Genomic DNA, 17,197 nt, shown 5'->3' with positions numbered 1-17,197 from the left:
TGAAATGAAGCATGGATCTTCGTAAAGTAGATTTTGACTTTGATGATGTATTAGTTAGTTTTAGTCAATGGTCCCTCTTTTCCTCTCTTTTTTTATTCTTTGTTGTACAGGATGGCTCACTGGATAAAGGAAGAGGACAGGATGTGCAGAAAAAAATTGATATAAAAATAAAAAATACCAAATCAAAATTTTATTCAATTCCAAAATTATTTGCTTTAAATCATTTTACATCTCAGCTCATCCCATAGTAGATACTGCTTTCTAATAGTCAAGGAATATTAAGTTACCCTATAGAACTGCAAAGCAAACTTTGATAGCTCCCTCTGTGGACTCCTCCCAAAACTTATACATGTATAGTTATGGGCTGGGTTCCCAAATTAGGGCTGCTATCCCAGGTAGTAGGGGCAATCCTGTGGGTCTGCCTCCATTATACTATGAAGCAAGAGCCCCCACTTACTCTCAGCCAGCAGACACAATTAGCAAAGAATTGTACTCAGATGTCACAGAAAGACTGGTACTTACCAAACATTTACCTCCCCCACCTGCCAACACCAAAAACCTGGGGTCTTGTCTCCCACAAATACATGGTGTCCATGGAGAAAGTGGACTCAAGCTTAGAGTACAGTGGGAGTGAGGTCAAGTGCAGGATCCATGTATGTGAGCAAAGCCAGCTCACATCTCCTGGTAGTATATGAGCTAGAAATTGTTCCTCCCTGGATGGATTGTTCAGCTGCATGTCCAGGGTCTTCTCTCTGCAGTCAGATTTTCTTCTCTGATTCTTCATGGTCCTTGAAGCTGCTTCTACCCTAGAATGGCTGTCTCTTTATATCCATGTCTGTCTGAAGGCAGAACAGAATTGCTGGGGCTGAAATGACTCTTCTCTGCTGCCTGAACTAATGAGCAGTATTTACCTGTCAGTAATAGCACTGCCTGGATGATTTCAAGGCATTTTCTAAACATCACAAAGTTGGGTAGCCCTTCCCTCTTAGGAATCTCTTTTGAAGCTGCTCCTCAGCTAGTGTCTAATTGAAACATTGTCTATCCCCCAGTACTTGCCACAGATCTTTCCACATGTGGTTGGTGCTTAATTAATGATTCTTGATAGAGTCAATTTCCTCATTGAGGCTTGTGCTCATCTGATCTGAGAGGTGGGAGCTTCTTACTGTCTTCTAGCTCCAGATCTAGGCACTGAAGAGAAAATGGAAAAGATGACCATTTCCTAGTTTTCTTCTGTCCACTTTTCACTAAGAAGAGTTTTGAACACTTAAAATGTCCTTTCTAACACAACCACCTCCACGTTGTGAGCTTCCTGTGTCCACACATCTCCAAATGACACATCAATATCCTGGATCTACTCTTAGCTGTCTAGCTGGGGTTCCCAGCTTCTTTTCCTGGCGGCTCCTTTTTCTGCTGTTCCCTAGGGACTTTCACCAGGAGTGGGATTTGGTTTTGCATTCTCCTAGTTAGGCCATGTCTACCTACAAAGATGATGAAGATTTCTCTTACAATGGTAACAGTTCCCTCCAACACTCTATACTAATTTGCCCCCTGTATGGCTCTGTTAGTCAGAACAAAGCAAAGTTTTAGCTGCCTCAGTGGGACATTCAGGAAATCAACGTTTGGAGGATTGCCTGAGAGTTGGATGTGGGTACCCCCTCAGGTTTAAGGTACCCTGTGATTTCACATACTCAAAACATATGAGTCCCCACCAGTGCTATTGCCTTTAACAATAAGTCATTTGACACAATTAACTCAAAGCAAAGGCATTTGCTGAGAATGACATTGTAAGAATCAGAGCCATAAAATATTTCCCCCATAAACCAGAAGCAGACTCTACCACAAAACCTCACATCACTGCAGCAAAGGGTGAGCACAGAATTAGAGAACATAGAGTCAAAGGGACTCACACTTCTATTGCTTCAGGGCCTGATGATGTTTCTCTTCTCTTCTGGTCTTAGTATTGCTGCTGGGCACATGTTATCTCCTTTCAGACCCTGCTCCCAAATGGAGAGGACTCTTAAGAGACAGGATACTGTTGGAGATCTACAGCTGCAAGCAAAACCAACTTCCTCATCCTGAAAAGGGTGCAGGGAAAAGGAGAACTAGAATCTAAGGGGTGTCTTAGATTTCCTCTTAGACAACTGGGGAATAGCTGATCAAATTTTGAACAAAGTATTCCAGAGAATGCTGCAGAATATGATCTGCCACAGAGTAAAGTGAGCAGGATCAAGGGAAGAATTCATCCAAGGTTACCGTCAGTATAACAAACCAAAAGCAAAAGTAAAAAAAAAAAAAGTGTGAAAACCTTAAGAACTCTTAATCAATGCAATTAAGAATCATGTCTCCAGAGGACCTAGGATGAAGCATGTTACCCAGCTCTCATTCCTTACTCTCCTCAGAACTTGCTGGAAGAGAGAACAATAAACACACTCAGTTGGGGGTAGAAATCTATCTTACCACACAGGAAATAGGAAGGGAAGGGGATAAGGTGGGTGAGAGGGGGAGCTGAGGGAAGGGAGGGAAGTTCAGGGGAGGTAAAAGTCAGAAGTAAAACGCTTTAGAGAATGGACAGGAAAAAAGGAGAGTAAGAAAACCAGGAAAAATAGGATGGAGGGAAATACATAGTTGGTAATCAGTATGTGAAAAAAAAATAACGGTGTCTGTACTATAGCCTGCATTCCTCAAACATAGAAAACTGAGTCATATTTATAGAAGTAAGAGAATTTCTCAATCAACAAATGGTCAGACGATATGAACAGGCAGTTTTCAGACAAGGTAATCAAAGCTACCTATGGTCATATAAATTAAATGCTCAAAATCAATATTGATGAGAGAAATGCAACTTACAACAATCCTGAGCTACTACCTCACACCCGTCAGATTGGCTGATATGACAGAAAAGAAAATGATACAATGTGGGAGAATTAAAACGCTAATGGACTCTTGGTATAGTTGTATACTGATTCAACCTTTCTAGAGAGCAATTTGGAATAGGCCCTATACACCTATGAGTATGGCTCTGACAGATTGGAATATTCCATAGGGCAGCCATAGGGCAGCCAGGTTGGCAAGAAGGCTGGAGGCCTACAATATATTAATAACAGCTGACATTTAGATGTTGTTTCAGGTTTACAGAATGTTTCACATATGCTAGATTCCATGTGATCTTCACGACATTCTGTAATAGGTAAGGGGAAGTTAAGGCTCACTGAGGCTAAGTGACTTGCCCTCACCGAACTGATTGGTCGTTGTGCTTTATTCTCGAAGAGGACCAAAAGGCCATCACTATGCCGGAGTCAAGTGATACTTAGTATCAGAAATAGAATTCTAGCCAGTATCTCTTTTTACTCTAGGTTAGGATTCTTTGTACCATATCATGCTGCCATTACTTAAGAATTGGCTGAAGGGCTGGATATGTTTAGGCTGAAGCCTTGTGTCATGGACCCATTGCCATACACTGTGAAGCTCTTGTTCGGGGCTCAGTGGCAGTGCCTTTCCCCAGAAATGATTTTTTTTTTCCTTGCATATGTAGAGACTGCCTGGAGGGGTGGTGGGATCTTCTTCCTGGGAGGACTTCAAGCAGAGACTGAGTGACTACTTGTCTAGTATGTAGTACTAGAGAATCCTTTTTGGTACAGGCTGGTGAGGTCCTCTCCAATTATTATTCTCTGATTCTATAAGACTACTTGGGCTTAGAACTAAACATTCAGATGTCCCATATCTGACTGGGATCTGTCCTTACTGTCTTCAGAATTGGAATCCATGGGGGTGGGGGGAGGGTAGCAGGAGCAGGAGACATTAAATCTGATAGGCTGGACATACCCACTTTCCAATGCCACTTCAATTCTTACTCTCCCACACTCCCTTAATCAAGTTTTGTCTTAGAGGGCAACCTCATCTCTCTAGGAATCTGCACCCATACACCACCCCACTCCCTGCACCTGCTGTCAGTCCTTCCAGACATTCACAGATGAACATTTGCTGATTTGCCATACTCTCCACATCACCTCTCAAACCACATTATATGTGGTTTTCTGCACTTTCACACTCTACTGTCAACTACACACTTTGTCAAAATACCCAAGACTTGGCTTCCTAATATGCCTTCTCCATCAAATGCTGGGGGCAGGAAAGTGTCCTCTGTGGCACAAGCGATCACTAATAACTGAGCAGCTGAGAAATCATAGGAGAATCAGTGGGTGTTGAAAGTCATCTGGCCCCAGTCCAATGCCCTTGTTTTACAGATTTAAAAACTGCAGTAAGATTTGAATCTAGATCTTCCTGACTCCAAGCCCAGTGCCCTCTTCATCCAACCAAGCCTAACTGCACCTCTTAAATCTTCAGTCAAGGTATAGGGGATATGCTAATGCAGTCTCTGCCTGCCAAATAAATGAAGGGTGGAAGAACATTGAGGCTCATGTTGTTTAGCTCCAGGGGCACACTTCTGTAGGAACAAAGGTTGAAGATGTAGAAAAGCAAATTTCAGCTCATACTCCCTAACCTGGGGAGTTTGGAAGCTCCTCCAAAGTGGAATAGACTGTTCTGAAAGGAGGTGAACTCCAAAGCACTAGGGGAATTTCTTTTTTTCCTTTCTTATTCATGTGTATTTTGTATTCAGTTATATGGTTTTGTGTTGTTTCTCTGCTTAGAGTGTAAACCCCTTGAGGGAAGGTACTGTTTTGTATTTTGTCTTTGTATTGCCTGTGCCTAGCAAAGTGGCTAGCACAGGTAGATGTTTAGTACATGCTTGTTATTAAATTGACACTGGGAGATTTCCAGGGGAGGCTCAGTGGATAGGTGTTGCCAATGCTCTATAGGGATTCCTATCCTAGAGCAAGCTGGGCCAAATGACCTTTGAACTCCTTTTCATTTTTTGAGTTTCTGAGATTCTCTTAGGGGAGAAGGGAGGGAAGTAGGGACATGGCACTGAGGGCTTGAGGAAAGATGCCAACCAGAGGAGAAAAAGGCCACCTCAGTGGATCAACTTTACCTTCCCCCATTTTGGTTTGGGCCGTGGGCTACCTGCCTGGGTAGCCAGCCCTGGAGCTCTAGGGAAAGACTTTCCCAATGAGTTTGAACCACAAGGATACTGGGCTTTGGGCAATTTGGTCTTGGCAAACTCCCCTTCACACTTCTAGGGGAAAAAGCTCCAAGGGCTTTGTGAACATTAAACAACTTAGTACAAAATCCCCCTGGAATGTATTCAATGGAGAATGATGTAGAAACATATGGATCACAGTTCTCTGGAAGTTAGAGACCCTGAGTAAGAGCACCCCAGGCAAAATGTGGCTTGAGCTTTGTCAAACTCCAGTTGCCTTGGAAACCATTTGGGGAAACCTAAAAGGAAGGCTGAGTTTCCTTCTCATCTCAATTTACATTGTCTTTTCTTCTTTTCCATGACATCCCCAAACTTCCAGGCCCAGCCTATGACCAAGCTCCTCCAGGACCCTTCCATGGCCACCGCACTACACAATGATCCCTCTTCTCTGAAATCCTGTGACATCTGTCATTGGGTCTGAGGATGTACCACTTCACACTGTTAGCTATGTCTGGGCTTCCCAATCACCCTGTGAACTTCTCAGCAGAGAGGGACCTGCCCTTCTGACTTTGTGCACAATGGACTGTTGGTATTTGGTAAATAACAAGATAGGATCAGAGTTCTGAATTGGACAAGCCTCAGAGGCTATCTACTCAAACCCCTTTATTTTACAGATAAGGAAACTGAGGCCCAGGGAAGTTTAGAGAGCTGGAAGACCCCTCAAATGCCATCTAGTCAACCTTTGTCATTAGGACACTGAGGCCCAGAGAGATTGTAGAAGATTGTAGTAGCTATAGAATAGGAAGAGACCTTGGGAGCCATTTTGTCCAAACCCCTCATTTGAAAGATGAGGAGATTGAAGCCTAGAGAGGATAAGTGCCTTATCTAAAGTCACAGGGATGGCAGGCTTTAAACATAGGTCCTCTGACTCTGGGACCAATATGCTTTCCATTGACTCATTTATCAGTGTCTCTGTGCTTTCACTTAATGAAGGTATATCAATAGATGTTTTCTGATATCCCTTCAATCTTTAAAACATTCTATGATTTGTGACTTCCCTCATAGAAGTCCCTCTTTGAACCTTGACATTTGGTTTCCAATGCTTTTGGTCTCTGGTTGGAGGAAGGCTTCTTGGATTTTTTCATTGTTGTTTCATTATTGTAGTTCACGTGTGTCCAACTCTTTGTGACCCCATTTAGGACTTTTTTTTTTAATTAAAGGCATTTTTATTCAGACCTCTCCACCTCTAGCAACCATACTAGAGACCTTTACTTCATTCTTCTAATAAGCCTGTTGATTTGGTCTTCCCTCCTACCACCCTGTCCACCTTCCACTAAATGAGCAGTCTTTTTCCTCATTCCACCTCCTAGAGAAGATAATTTGAAGGACCACAGGAAGCTATGGGCAACTTTGAAGTGTTTGCCAGAAGTGCACATCTCCTAGATTGAGTCTTCCATGCAGATAATTCCATATTTACCAAGAATTCTGCAAAGATCAGTCAGGGCAGTTCTCTGTTTCTTGATCTCACAATAACCATATTATTGGGGGGGGGTGACCTTAGTCAAGTCATTTCCCTTAATCTGGGTCTCAGTTCCCACTCTTTACATTTTGTTTTTTCTTATAGAAATATGCTCCTTGAGGTCAGAAAATGTTGTGGTTTTTTTTTTACTTTCTATGCCTAGCACCCAGCACAGAACCTGGCACATAGTGAACTCTTAATAAATCCTTCTCAATTGACTGATTGGTTTGTACAATGAAGGGTCAGGATGACATGATCCCTAAGGTCCCTCAAGCCATCAGTAACAAATGTTCATCATAGGAACTGAGCTATAACTAACAATGGGAAAAGCGGGGTTTGTCCCAGGGCAAGAAAATCCAGGGGGTATGATGGAATGACTGTGCTTCCTTCCCAAGCTCTTCTGATTTTTTTGTGAATGTGTGATACAAATGCTCCCAACCTCCCCTCCCTGTGATTCTCCTTTCCCAGCCTGCCTTTTTCCCCATTCCCATGTAATGGGAATGTTAATTTTTAAGATCTTCCCTGCCCCTAGGCTAAAATGCACCTGGAGCCTGGGGTAGGAGGCTTGTTTTTCAGTAGATACTTTTTGATTGGCCAGTGGGTCCAAAAGGTTGTTACATTCTCTGAGCCAGGAGAAGGCTATATAAGCCCTGATGTGTAGCTTTCTTTTGGGGTTCACTTTAAGAAGTGTTCTGTGATTTGATCAGATGAAACTCTGGGAAGCCGTTGTTGAGAGTCCCCCGGCTTTGCAAAAACCCAGATGTGGATTTAGTTTGGATGTAATGGTTGGACAGCTTGGAAACTGTCTACTTGATCTGTTTCTCTGTCTTGATAATTCTGTCTGTATATTCTGAAGTTCAGGGTGCTGACCTTTTTCCCCTGAACGAGGTAAACGATACATATTTGACTGGTTAAAGTAAGCTTGTTAACCCATTTTGAGTTGCTTTCCTTTACCAAAGCAGATCCAAGAACCTGTAGTGGTAGCCACCCTAGGGACGCTTGGGGTGCTTGCTGCTACAACCCTCCATCCCTCAGGGAGAGTTCAGGACTCTCTTCTCCTAGCTTGACTATATCCCCCAAAGTACAATCTCTTGCCACCCGCTGACATTCACCACTTACCCCAAGATTTTGGGGCCCCATTTGTTCAGGTGAGGGATAATGATGGGGAGCTTGTGCTCAAGCCCCACCCTAAACATTGTTTTCTGTGTTTATTGTGTGCTATCCTTATTATATTGTTATGAAATTCTGTTGACACCACTTATTCCTAATGTATTTTTGCCAAGTAAGGGACATGAAAGATCTTGGGGCCAAATGTAACACAAATGCAAATTTAAAGATCTTCCCTGCCCCTAGGCCCTTTGATAGGCTTAAGAGACTCTGAGAACCTTCCTTGATTTGAAAATATACTTTGCCTCCTAATAGGCTGAATGTGGTCACATGGAGCCTGTGGCAGGAGGCTTGGTTTTCAGGAATGCCCACACCTTGATGCTGTGTGATTGAGCAGTGGGTCAAGAGGCTGGTTAAGTTCTCTGACCCAGGAGAAGGCTATATAATCCCTGATGTGAGGCTTTGCTTTGGGGCTCACTTTGAGAAGTGTTCTGTGATTTGATCAGATGAGACTCTGGGAAGCTATTGTTGAGAGCCCCCCGGCTTTGAAAAACCCAGATGTTGATTTGGTATGGATGTAATGGTTGGACAGTTTGGAAACCTGTCTACTTGATCAGTTTCTCTGTCTTGATAATTCTGTCTGTATACTCTGAAGTTCAGGGTGCTGACCTTTTTCCCCTGAATTAGATAAATGATATATATCTGACTGATTAAAGTAAGCTTGTTAACCCATTTGGAGTTGCTTTCCTTTAGCAAAGCAGATCTAAGAACCTGTGTTGTCAGCCACCCTGGGGATACTGGGGTGTTTGCTGCTACACCCTCTTACCAGCTGGGTAACTTTCAACTAAGGGGCAAGGAAGGACAGAGAATAGAGGACTGATTCTCCTGCTTTCCATTGTATCCCTGGAACTTAACACAACACCAGGCACAGGGAGTGTAATTCATAAGTGTTTCTTGACTGACTGTCAGGGAGATCTGAGTTCAGGTGTTGCCTTTGACATATATGAGGTGTATGTCCCCAGGCAATTCTCTAAAGCTACAGTTTATGGAATGCTTAGAGATCTGAATGGTTTCCTTGATGCGAACCCACAGAAATGAAATCCCACTTAAAACCATGGCTCATGAGTCCCCCAGCAGTACTTTTGCCTTTAACAATGAGTCATTTGACACAATTAATTCAAAGCAAAGGCATTTGCTGAGAATGGTATTGTAAGAATCACAGCTATAAGATATTCTCCCCATAAACCAGAAGCAGTCTCTCCCACAAAACCTCACATAACTGCTAAGAGTGAGCACAGAAATAGAGAACATACAGAGTCAGAGACTCGTACTTCCATTGACTCAGGGCCTGATGATCTTTCTCTTCTCTTCCTGTCTTCACAATGGACTCCATATTGCTGCTGGGCACATGTCATCTCCTTTCAGACGCTGCTCTCAAATGGAGAGAAGGACTCTTAAGAGACTGGATACAGATGGAGATTGATAGCTACAAGCAAAACCAACTTCTTAATCAAGAAAAGGGGGGACTGCAAAAGAGAACTAGAATCTAAGGGGAGTCTTAGATTTCCTCATAGACAAATGGAGAATCGCTGATCAAACTTTGAACAAAATATTTCAGAGAATGCTGCAGAATGTGACCTGCCACAGAGTAAAGTGAGCAGAATGAGGAGAACCATTCATATGAAGACAACATCAGTGTAACAAAGCAAAAACTAAAAAAGAGTAAAAACCTTAAGAACTTTGGTCAATGCAATTAAGAATCATGTCTCCAGAGGACCTAGGATGAAGCACGTTACCCAGCTCTCATTCCTTACTCTCCTCAGAACTTGCTGGAAGAGAGAACAATAAACACACTTGGTTGGGTGTAGAAATCTATCTTACCACTCAGGAAATAGGAAAGGAAGGGGAGAAGGTGGAGGAGAGCGGGAGCTGAGGAAAGGGAGGGAAGTTTAGGGGAGGTAAATGTCAGAAGTAAAACGCTTTTGAGAATGGACAGGAAAAAAGGAGAGAAAGTAAGAAAAACGGGAAAAATAGGATAGAGGGAAATCATAGTTAGTAATCATAATGTGAAAAAAAATAAGTTTCTGTGCTATAGACTGCATTCCTCAAACATAGGAAACTGAGTCAAATTTACAGAAATGAGAGGATTTCTCAATTAACAAATGGTCAGACGATATGAACAGTTTTCAGACAGAGTAACCTCGTCCTTTTACAGATGAGGATACTGAGGGCCATAGTGATTTGCCCAAGGTCACATGGAGTAAGGATCAGAGGCAGGATTGGAATCCTGATCCTCTGGAAGGAAAGGTTAGTATTCTTCCCTTGCCACTGTCCCTCCTCACTGGAAGCCGTGAAACAAACCCTGAATCATCCTGGGATCATAGGTTTTAAATCAGGAAGAGAGCTCAGTGGTCTAGTCAAAGTTCCTTATTTTAAAGATAAGGAAACTGAGGCCCACAGAAATGAAACAACTTTTTCAAGGTCAAGCAGATAATGACAGAGGCAGGATTTGAACCCAGGTCCACTGGATACAAATCTAGCTGTCCACTCTGTCCACTGTACCACACTGCCCTTCAACTCATTAGATATGTCCTATACTTGGGCTGGTTTTTCTTTTATTAGTAAGACTACATGTCGCTTACTCACTGAGGGATCTATGGGAAAAGTTTCTGAGACTCTGTCAGGCTCCTTAGCAACTCAGAGATTCAGAGAATCCTTAGCAGAAGATTACAGCCTCTGAGGGAACACTAGTCACTTAAGTGGTCAATCAATCTATCAGGCAATAATTTATTCCTAGTCTGGAGGAAACAATTGCTATTGTAGTTGTTCCATTACTTTTGAAATTATTTTTGTGCATTTGGTATTTAGTACTTTGGGTAATTATTGTATTCATCCCAGTAGAATGTCAGCTCCTTGAGAGCAGGGGCTGGCTCTGTTGTTGTTCTTTAATTCTCAGCACCTCTCATGGTAATTCAGGCACAGTAAGAAAAACACAGATTTTTGTAAAAATCAATTATTAGTTGTTTAAGGAATTGGGGGAAAGAAAGGTTTGACTAAGGTTCCTATGGTTGCCAGTGCTGTGCCAAGCACTAAGCAGACCAAAGCTGATATGATTTCCAGATAACCACTAAGTTCTTTACCCTCTTCTCTTTTCTTAAGGTAAAGCCACAGTTTGAAGAGAAGACCAATGAAAAATATGACTGCTTTAAGGCTATAGAGTACAGAAGACAAACGGTTCAAGGGACCAATTATTATGTGAAGGTCAGTATTCAAGAAGTCATTGAATTCTACTCCATTTTCTTTCTATTTGGATGCACATAGAAAGGGTGGGGATTGTTTGTCCCCTCCCCTTTTGAGTAACTGGAGAAATGAAAGGGTCTGACCCTGGGGAAATATAAAATGATGGTGTGGTAACTGAGAGAAAGTAAAGAAGGCAGAAGAAAGAAGGGAATTTAAGAAAGAGATTCATGTCAACCAGGAGAGCAAAGGAAGACTGACCTGGTAGCGTTTGGTGTCATATTGAACCTGGGAGCTGGCAACCAAAGATGGATGATGAAATGAGAGGGACTGGGTGTAATGTAATGCCAAGCAAAGGCAACTTCCCAGGTTCAAAATACCAGCATAGGTGCTCTCTATTTTATTCAGTGACAAACCAAGAACAGAGAAGATCAAAACATGACATCATTCAAAATACAGCATTTACTAAGTGTGATTAAATAATCACCAAGGACTACCCCACCCCAGGATCTTCCAATCATTCAATCAATTACAAAGTCCCTGTTCTAAATACTACTCCACCCCTAGGCTATACCTTAATTAAGTCCACCACAAAGCCCCTCTTCTCAAATGGAGATTAGTTTCCAAACATAAGGTCAAAAGTTCCCCACCCCTGGATCACAATTGAATCTACCCCAGAGTTACATCAAGTTTAAAACACAGCACTTAATACCCAAATGGAGGTCTTTTCTTCATCTTGACACGAGGCAAGTTCTCAGCAATCTTAGTTCCTGGGGAGACAAGGCTTAGCAAGGCCATAAGATACATTGCCAGTCCCTTCATGAATTTATCCTCTGTCTGTAGAACAGTCCTAGAACCCCTGAACACATTAGCAAAGCCCTCTCCCAGGATTTCTGTAAACATCCAACAAGAAAATCCTTCTTCAGGGCTTCTGAACCAACAGAAAGGTTCCCAGACCCCTGCAACAACAGCACTGTCCTTCACCAGTGGACATTATTCACTCTGTCTGCAGGACAGTCTCCAGACCCCTGCAACAACAGTACTGTCCCTCACCAGTGGACAGTATTCACTCTCTGTCTGCAGGACAGTCTTAGGGCTTCTTAGCGAACAGCCAGGTTCCAGGACTTCTTCAACAAAAGGACTGTCTTTCAGCAGTGGACAAATCTGGCAAAACAACATCAAAACAGACAGACAAAGTACCAGCAAAACAGCCATGTCTCCTCAGTCCTTGGCAGCTCAGGGAGCAGGTCTCAAAAGTCCAGGGCAATTCAAAGCGGCCACCAGCAATTCTCTTAGTCTCTCTCTCTCTCCACGAGGTGCTGCTTCCAAAAAAATCTTCCGCCTCTCTCTAGTGTCTCTCCAAATCTACATCACCAGCTCCTCCCAGTTCAGGACTTTCTTTTCACATCAACAAGCCCATCCCACAGGTGGGATTAACAAACTCTGGGTTTTAACACAATCAATTTGAAAACCAAGCCAATACAGGGGAATCTTTAATTGCCATTACTATCACACTGGGGAAGAGAGTGGGAGAGAAAAAGAGAATGATAAAGTTTCTCCCTACTCACTTTGAGTAGCCAAGCAACTGGAGAGAAGTAAGGACAAGATAGGGTTTATAGAAATGTTCCTATAAGGGGAAGCTCTCATGTTTAAGGCTGTGACTCTGAGAATTTACATATGGACTTTAACATACTGATGATTATTCCTTTGGGGAATTCCATTTCCTTTCATGATTCTCAAATAACATGCTAACCCACACCGTTGTGAATTACATGCTTGCAAGTGGAGAGTAAGTCTCAGGATACATTGTCCCAGGCTTTCCTGGATGGGAAGTGTAAGACAAAAGAGTGAGAAAATTCTTAAAGTACTGGGTCTTTCACATCCCCATAGGCTTGGAAACAAGGCTTATATGTATATGGCCTAAATCCAACAACTAGATTATATGGTGCTTGACAGTGAGCATCCTGTCTTACGTGAAAGCTGCACAAAATGTGTGTGTCAGTTTACCACTGGTGCCAGGATTTCAAGCACAACCTCATCAGAAATTACGGAAATATACTTTTTCCTTTTCCAAACCCTAGACTTTTATCCAAACTCATGATGAACTTTTATTGTTGTAGTAAATTATGATTTGTGAACCCTCTCTACCAAAATAGATCTAAACCCATCTATTGCCTTTATTGATAAGCCCCAGGTAGTTGCTTGGGTCCTTAGCTAGTTAAGTGACTTACCTTGGGTCATACAACAAATAAGGGTCACAGTATTTGCAGCCTCCTCAGGTGCAAACTCAGCACGCTATGCACTACAGCATAATTTTAAGACACCTTCCATGTAGCCAGCAGGGGACACATATCTGGGAATTCCTTGGCCACTCCTTTGGGGATTGTGGGTAGATACCTAGGAAATGTGGATAGGATGGATCCAAGTGTTTCTGTCTTTAAAGTGTAGCAGAGTAGAAGCACCTCAGCTGAGTTAACGAGGCTGTATTAAGGTACTAGGAGATGTCAGGCAGGCAGGAACACCTGCTGCAGCACAGGAAGGAAGGGAACAATGTCTATTAAGGGCCAACTACATGCTAGGCCTTTCATGCATATTCTCTCATTTTCTCCTTACCAATGAGATAGAGACATTTCCTAGATGAGGAGAATGAGTCTAAGTGACTTCCCTAGAGTCACACAGCTAGTAAGTGTCTGAGGTAAGAGTCATGCTCAGGTCTTCTTGACTCCAGGCCCATCATTCTCTCATTGTGGGAAATGCTGCATCTGAGCACCCTCTCTACTGACACTGATCTGAACCCAACTGCTGACTTTGCAGATCAGTCCTAGGGAGGTATTTGGGGCCTACAGTGGTTATGTGACTTAACCAATGTCTTACCTCTCCAAGGCACTACCCAGCTGTCTTGTTGCTTTCACTTACTTTGTTTCTCTAAAGATAGGACTTTGTTAGAAGTAGTGTGCTAAGTGCTACTGTCTGGAGGCAATGGGAGATAAAACACCAGAGATGGGAACAGTGAGGAGATAGGACCCTCCCTCTAGGGACCCAACCTAAGAAGGAAGGCACAAGAAATACAAAGGTCACAGTGTTTTCAAAGCAGTTTGGGTAAAAGTCAAAAATGGGGAGCCCATATTTTTCTCTGACACTTGATCTTTTCTTTCCTACATATTTCAGAAAATAAAACCCTTGAAAGTAAATGTATCTCTGGGACAGAGTCACAAATCAAATCCAAAACAGTAGTTGACTCTCTTATTAAAAATTAGTTGTTGAGGTATACTAATATCCAGGTGCTTGACAACTAGAGTCAGGTGTGGTATAATGAAAACAGCCTGGATTTGGGATCAGATTCTGGCCCAGCTGCTTGGTGACTTTGGACAAGGGATGGGAAGGGAATGGTGGGGGGAGGGGTGGGTTAAGAAGAAGTACTTATTAAGCTGCTACTCTGTGCCAGGCACTATGCCAAGCTCTTTATAAATGTTATCCTATCGATACAACAACCCAAAGGGGCAGGGGCTATTGTTATCCCCACTTTTCAGATTGAGGAATTCACTTGAGGAAACTGAGGCAGACAGGAAGGTCTTCCAGGCCCATCATGGTATCCAATGCATCCCCCAGCTGCCTCACAAGTAACATACAAGTTCTGGACAATGACTGAGCTCACTGGGCCTTAGTTTCTTCAACTACAAAATGAGCAGATGGGACTTAAGTCCCTTCCAGCTTTAAATCTGTGACCTTAAGAACTGACAGTAGCATGATGTGGCTGCCTAACTGAACATTCTTGTTCATTGGTCCTTTCTGGGACTCAATTCCCTTAGCTTTAAAAATAAAACTAAAGGATCTCTCAGGTCACTCCCTGCTACAATTTTGTTTTCAAAGCATGAATAGGCTCATTCATAGTTTAGAATAAAAACGTACAGTTCACATCAGAGGTCATCTGGCCTAAACCCCTAACTAACACAGGAATGTGCCTAATACAATGACCCTAAGACGTGAGAGGGACTGGGTTGGAAAACATGCCACTGACTTTCCACTTCTCTTGATTTGCAGGTACATCTTGGGAATGATCAATATGCTCATTTGGAAATATATGAACCTCTCCCTCAAATGAATCAGCCAATAGAGTTGTCCAATTACCAGACTGGCAAAACTAAGGAGGATGAAGTAGAATAGTTTTAGATGCACAGTCCAGAATCCATTTGGTCACTTTCATAAGCATTCTATATCAATAAGTGCAATTGAAATGAAACATGGATCTTTGTAAAGTAGATTTTGACTCTGATGATGTATTGGTTTTTTTTTTGTCAGTGTTCTCTCTTTTACCCTTTTTTATTCTTCATTATAATGGATGACTTACTGCATAGAGGAAGAGGACAGGATATATTCAGAAATAAAGTGATATAAGAATAGAAAGATACCAATTTAAAATTTATAATCAATTCCAAAATTATTTACTTTAAGTTGTTTTATGTCTCAGCTGGTCCCATAGTAGATACTGCTTTCCAATTGTCAAGGAGCTTTAAGTTAAACGATAGAACCACAAAGCAAATTTGGGTAGCACCCACTCTGGACTCATACCCCAACTTATACATGCAGTTATGGGTCTAGCATCATGGATCAGTGGCTCAAATAGCTTGGATAGCCTTTCTTAATATCCATACCTGTAGTTAGACTAAGAGGAATAGTCAGTTACAAGTCCCATAAAATATTAACTAAAAATCTCCAATAATCATCTCACAATATGCTTCTAATCTTACATTGGTTGAGGAACATCTTTATTTCTTATAAATAAAGAAATTAAACCTTCCATCAGGATTATAATTGATTGTTCTAACATACTTGTATCTACTTCCCAAATTTCTCTATCTTCTTATAACTATGTTTAGTTTGAGCTCACACTAAAATTTCTTTTCTCTCAACTAAAAGTATCTCCTATTTAATCCCAACAATGAATTCAGTCAATTGCATTAATACCCAATTACACTTTGAAATACACTGGGACTCCATTCGACACATATACACAGATATAAATTTTCTACAGTAACTTTACAATCCCAATCTCAGTCCATGGGATAATGATTCAATATTGCATTTGTATCCTTATTTCCTTTTTTTCTCAAATATGATTGAGCTATTAATTATAAAATCAAGTTACAAATCTTTCTGCCTTCCACATTTCTAATCAAACCTTTATTTATCCTTCCAAATCTCTCAAATCCATTATCCAGATTATTCAGCTTTCCTTTCACAATTTTTTTTGAACTCGTCCTGGTAAAGCCAATAGTTAGAGATCCTTTTTAATCTTTTGTACATAGACTTTGCTGCTTCTCAGCAAGTCAAATTTATTGTTTAGGAGCTTCACAATTAAAACAAGCTCACTTTCCCAGGCTGAATGACCTTGCCTAATAGAGAGAATTTTTAGGGACTTTGGCAGTTTTACAACATCATACAGTAGCAGGAGGACTGTTCTGAATGAACAGACTAGTCAAAATAAAGTTTTCATCCAGTCTCCTCCTTTCCACATACAGTAACCAATTAACAATTTTAGGTTTTAGCATTAAAACAATATCCCACAGTTTCATCAAATCATTCTGATTATAAACAATTCACTACAGATAATATCTAATGTACTAATGGGCAGACTTCTCTATCTGCTGTCCCTCTCTCCCTGCTTCCTTTCCCAGGACTGAGGAGATTGCTTCCCCATCTTGGATCATAAAATTTTCCTTGTCTCTCTCATCTTGTTTCTCCCATCTTATTCTTAGTCTTTCCCATAAAATTTCTGAAACTACTTTATTATTTTGAAACCCATAAACACCACTCTCCAAATCCTACGGTCTGTCTTTCCTAGCTTTTCTGCCAGGAGACTCACACTGCTTTCTTAATACTCTTTTTGCTCACTTCCTTGTATATAAGACACTTCATAGATTTGTTAAGCAACTATATACATATACTCATACATCTATATTTCTTTAAAGCTAGGACACACATTAGTCACATTCCCCAATGGACTCTTTGATGTAAAAATTGACAGAATTTCCTTCAGGATTTGTTGATTAACCATTTCTCTCCCATCAAGCAATAACCAATGGTCTTGCTCAGTTGCAATCTTCCCAAACTTAATTAAATTTTGCTTTTCAGCTTCTATGAACAGAAGTATTGCTTTTGTCTTAGGGACTTGGGGATTCAACACATATGTCTTCAGAGATTCTGTGGATAGGGCACCCTCCTTAATTTTCTTTTCTGCTAATCTGTTCCCCATCATCTCATACCAAAGATCTTATAAAACATTTCTTCATAAGAAT

General features: G+C 41.5%; 1 protein-coding gene and 1 long non-coding RNA gene across 3 annotated transcripts in view; one reads left to right on the top strand and one right to left on the bottom strand.

Moving 5' to 3' along the window:
* Positions 1–15,170, top strand: part of LOC138154658 (cystatin-A5-like) — an 84,521-nt gene extending 69,351 nt beyond the window's left edge. Inside the window, exons 2-3 of one of the 2 annotated variants that reach the window (XM_069079628.1) lie at positions 10,824–10,925; positions 14,943–15,151. In XM_069079628.1, coding sequence (XP_068935729.1) covers positions 10,824–10,925; positions 14,943–15,065 — 225 coding nt within the window. In that variant the 3' untranslated portion in view covers positions 15,066–15,151. Of the gene's footprint in view, positions 1–10,823; positions 10,926–14,942 lie in introns of both variants that reach the window. The other variant, XM_069079629.1, reaches the window with a different exon arrangement.
* Positions 49–2,289, bottom strand: LOC138154659 (uncharacterized). The gene is made up of 2 exons (XR_011166657.1): positions 1,908–2,289; positions 49–1,188 (listed from the first exon to the last, which is right to left on the bottom strand). It is a non-coding gene; the product is annotated as an uncharacterized lncRNA (long non-coding RNA).
* Positions 15,171–17,197: the final 2,027 nt, after the last annotated feature.

Source organism: Petaurus breviceps, unplaced genomic scaffold (assembly GCF_028583685.1).
Source record: "Petaurus breviceps papuanus isolate PSGF00001 unplaced genomic scaffold, PetGlider_PUasm1.0 91067, whole genome shotgun sequence".
Lineage (NCBI taxonomy): Eukaryota > Metazoa > Chordata > Mammalia > Diprotodontia > Petauridae > Petaurus > Petaurus breviceps.
Note: the sequence above shows the minus strand (reverse complement) of the source record. Positions and strands in the feature narration are given on the sequence as shown.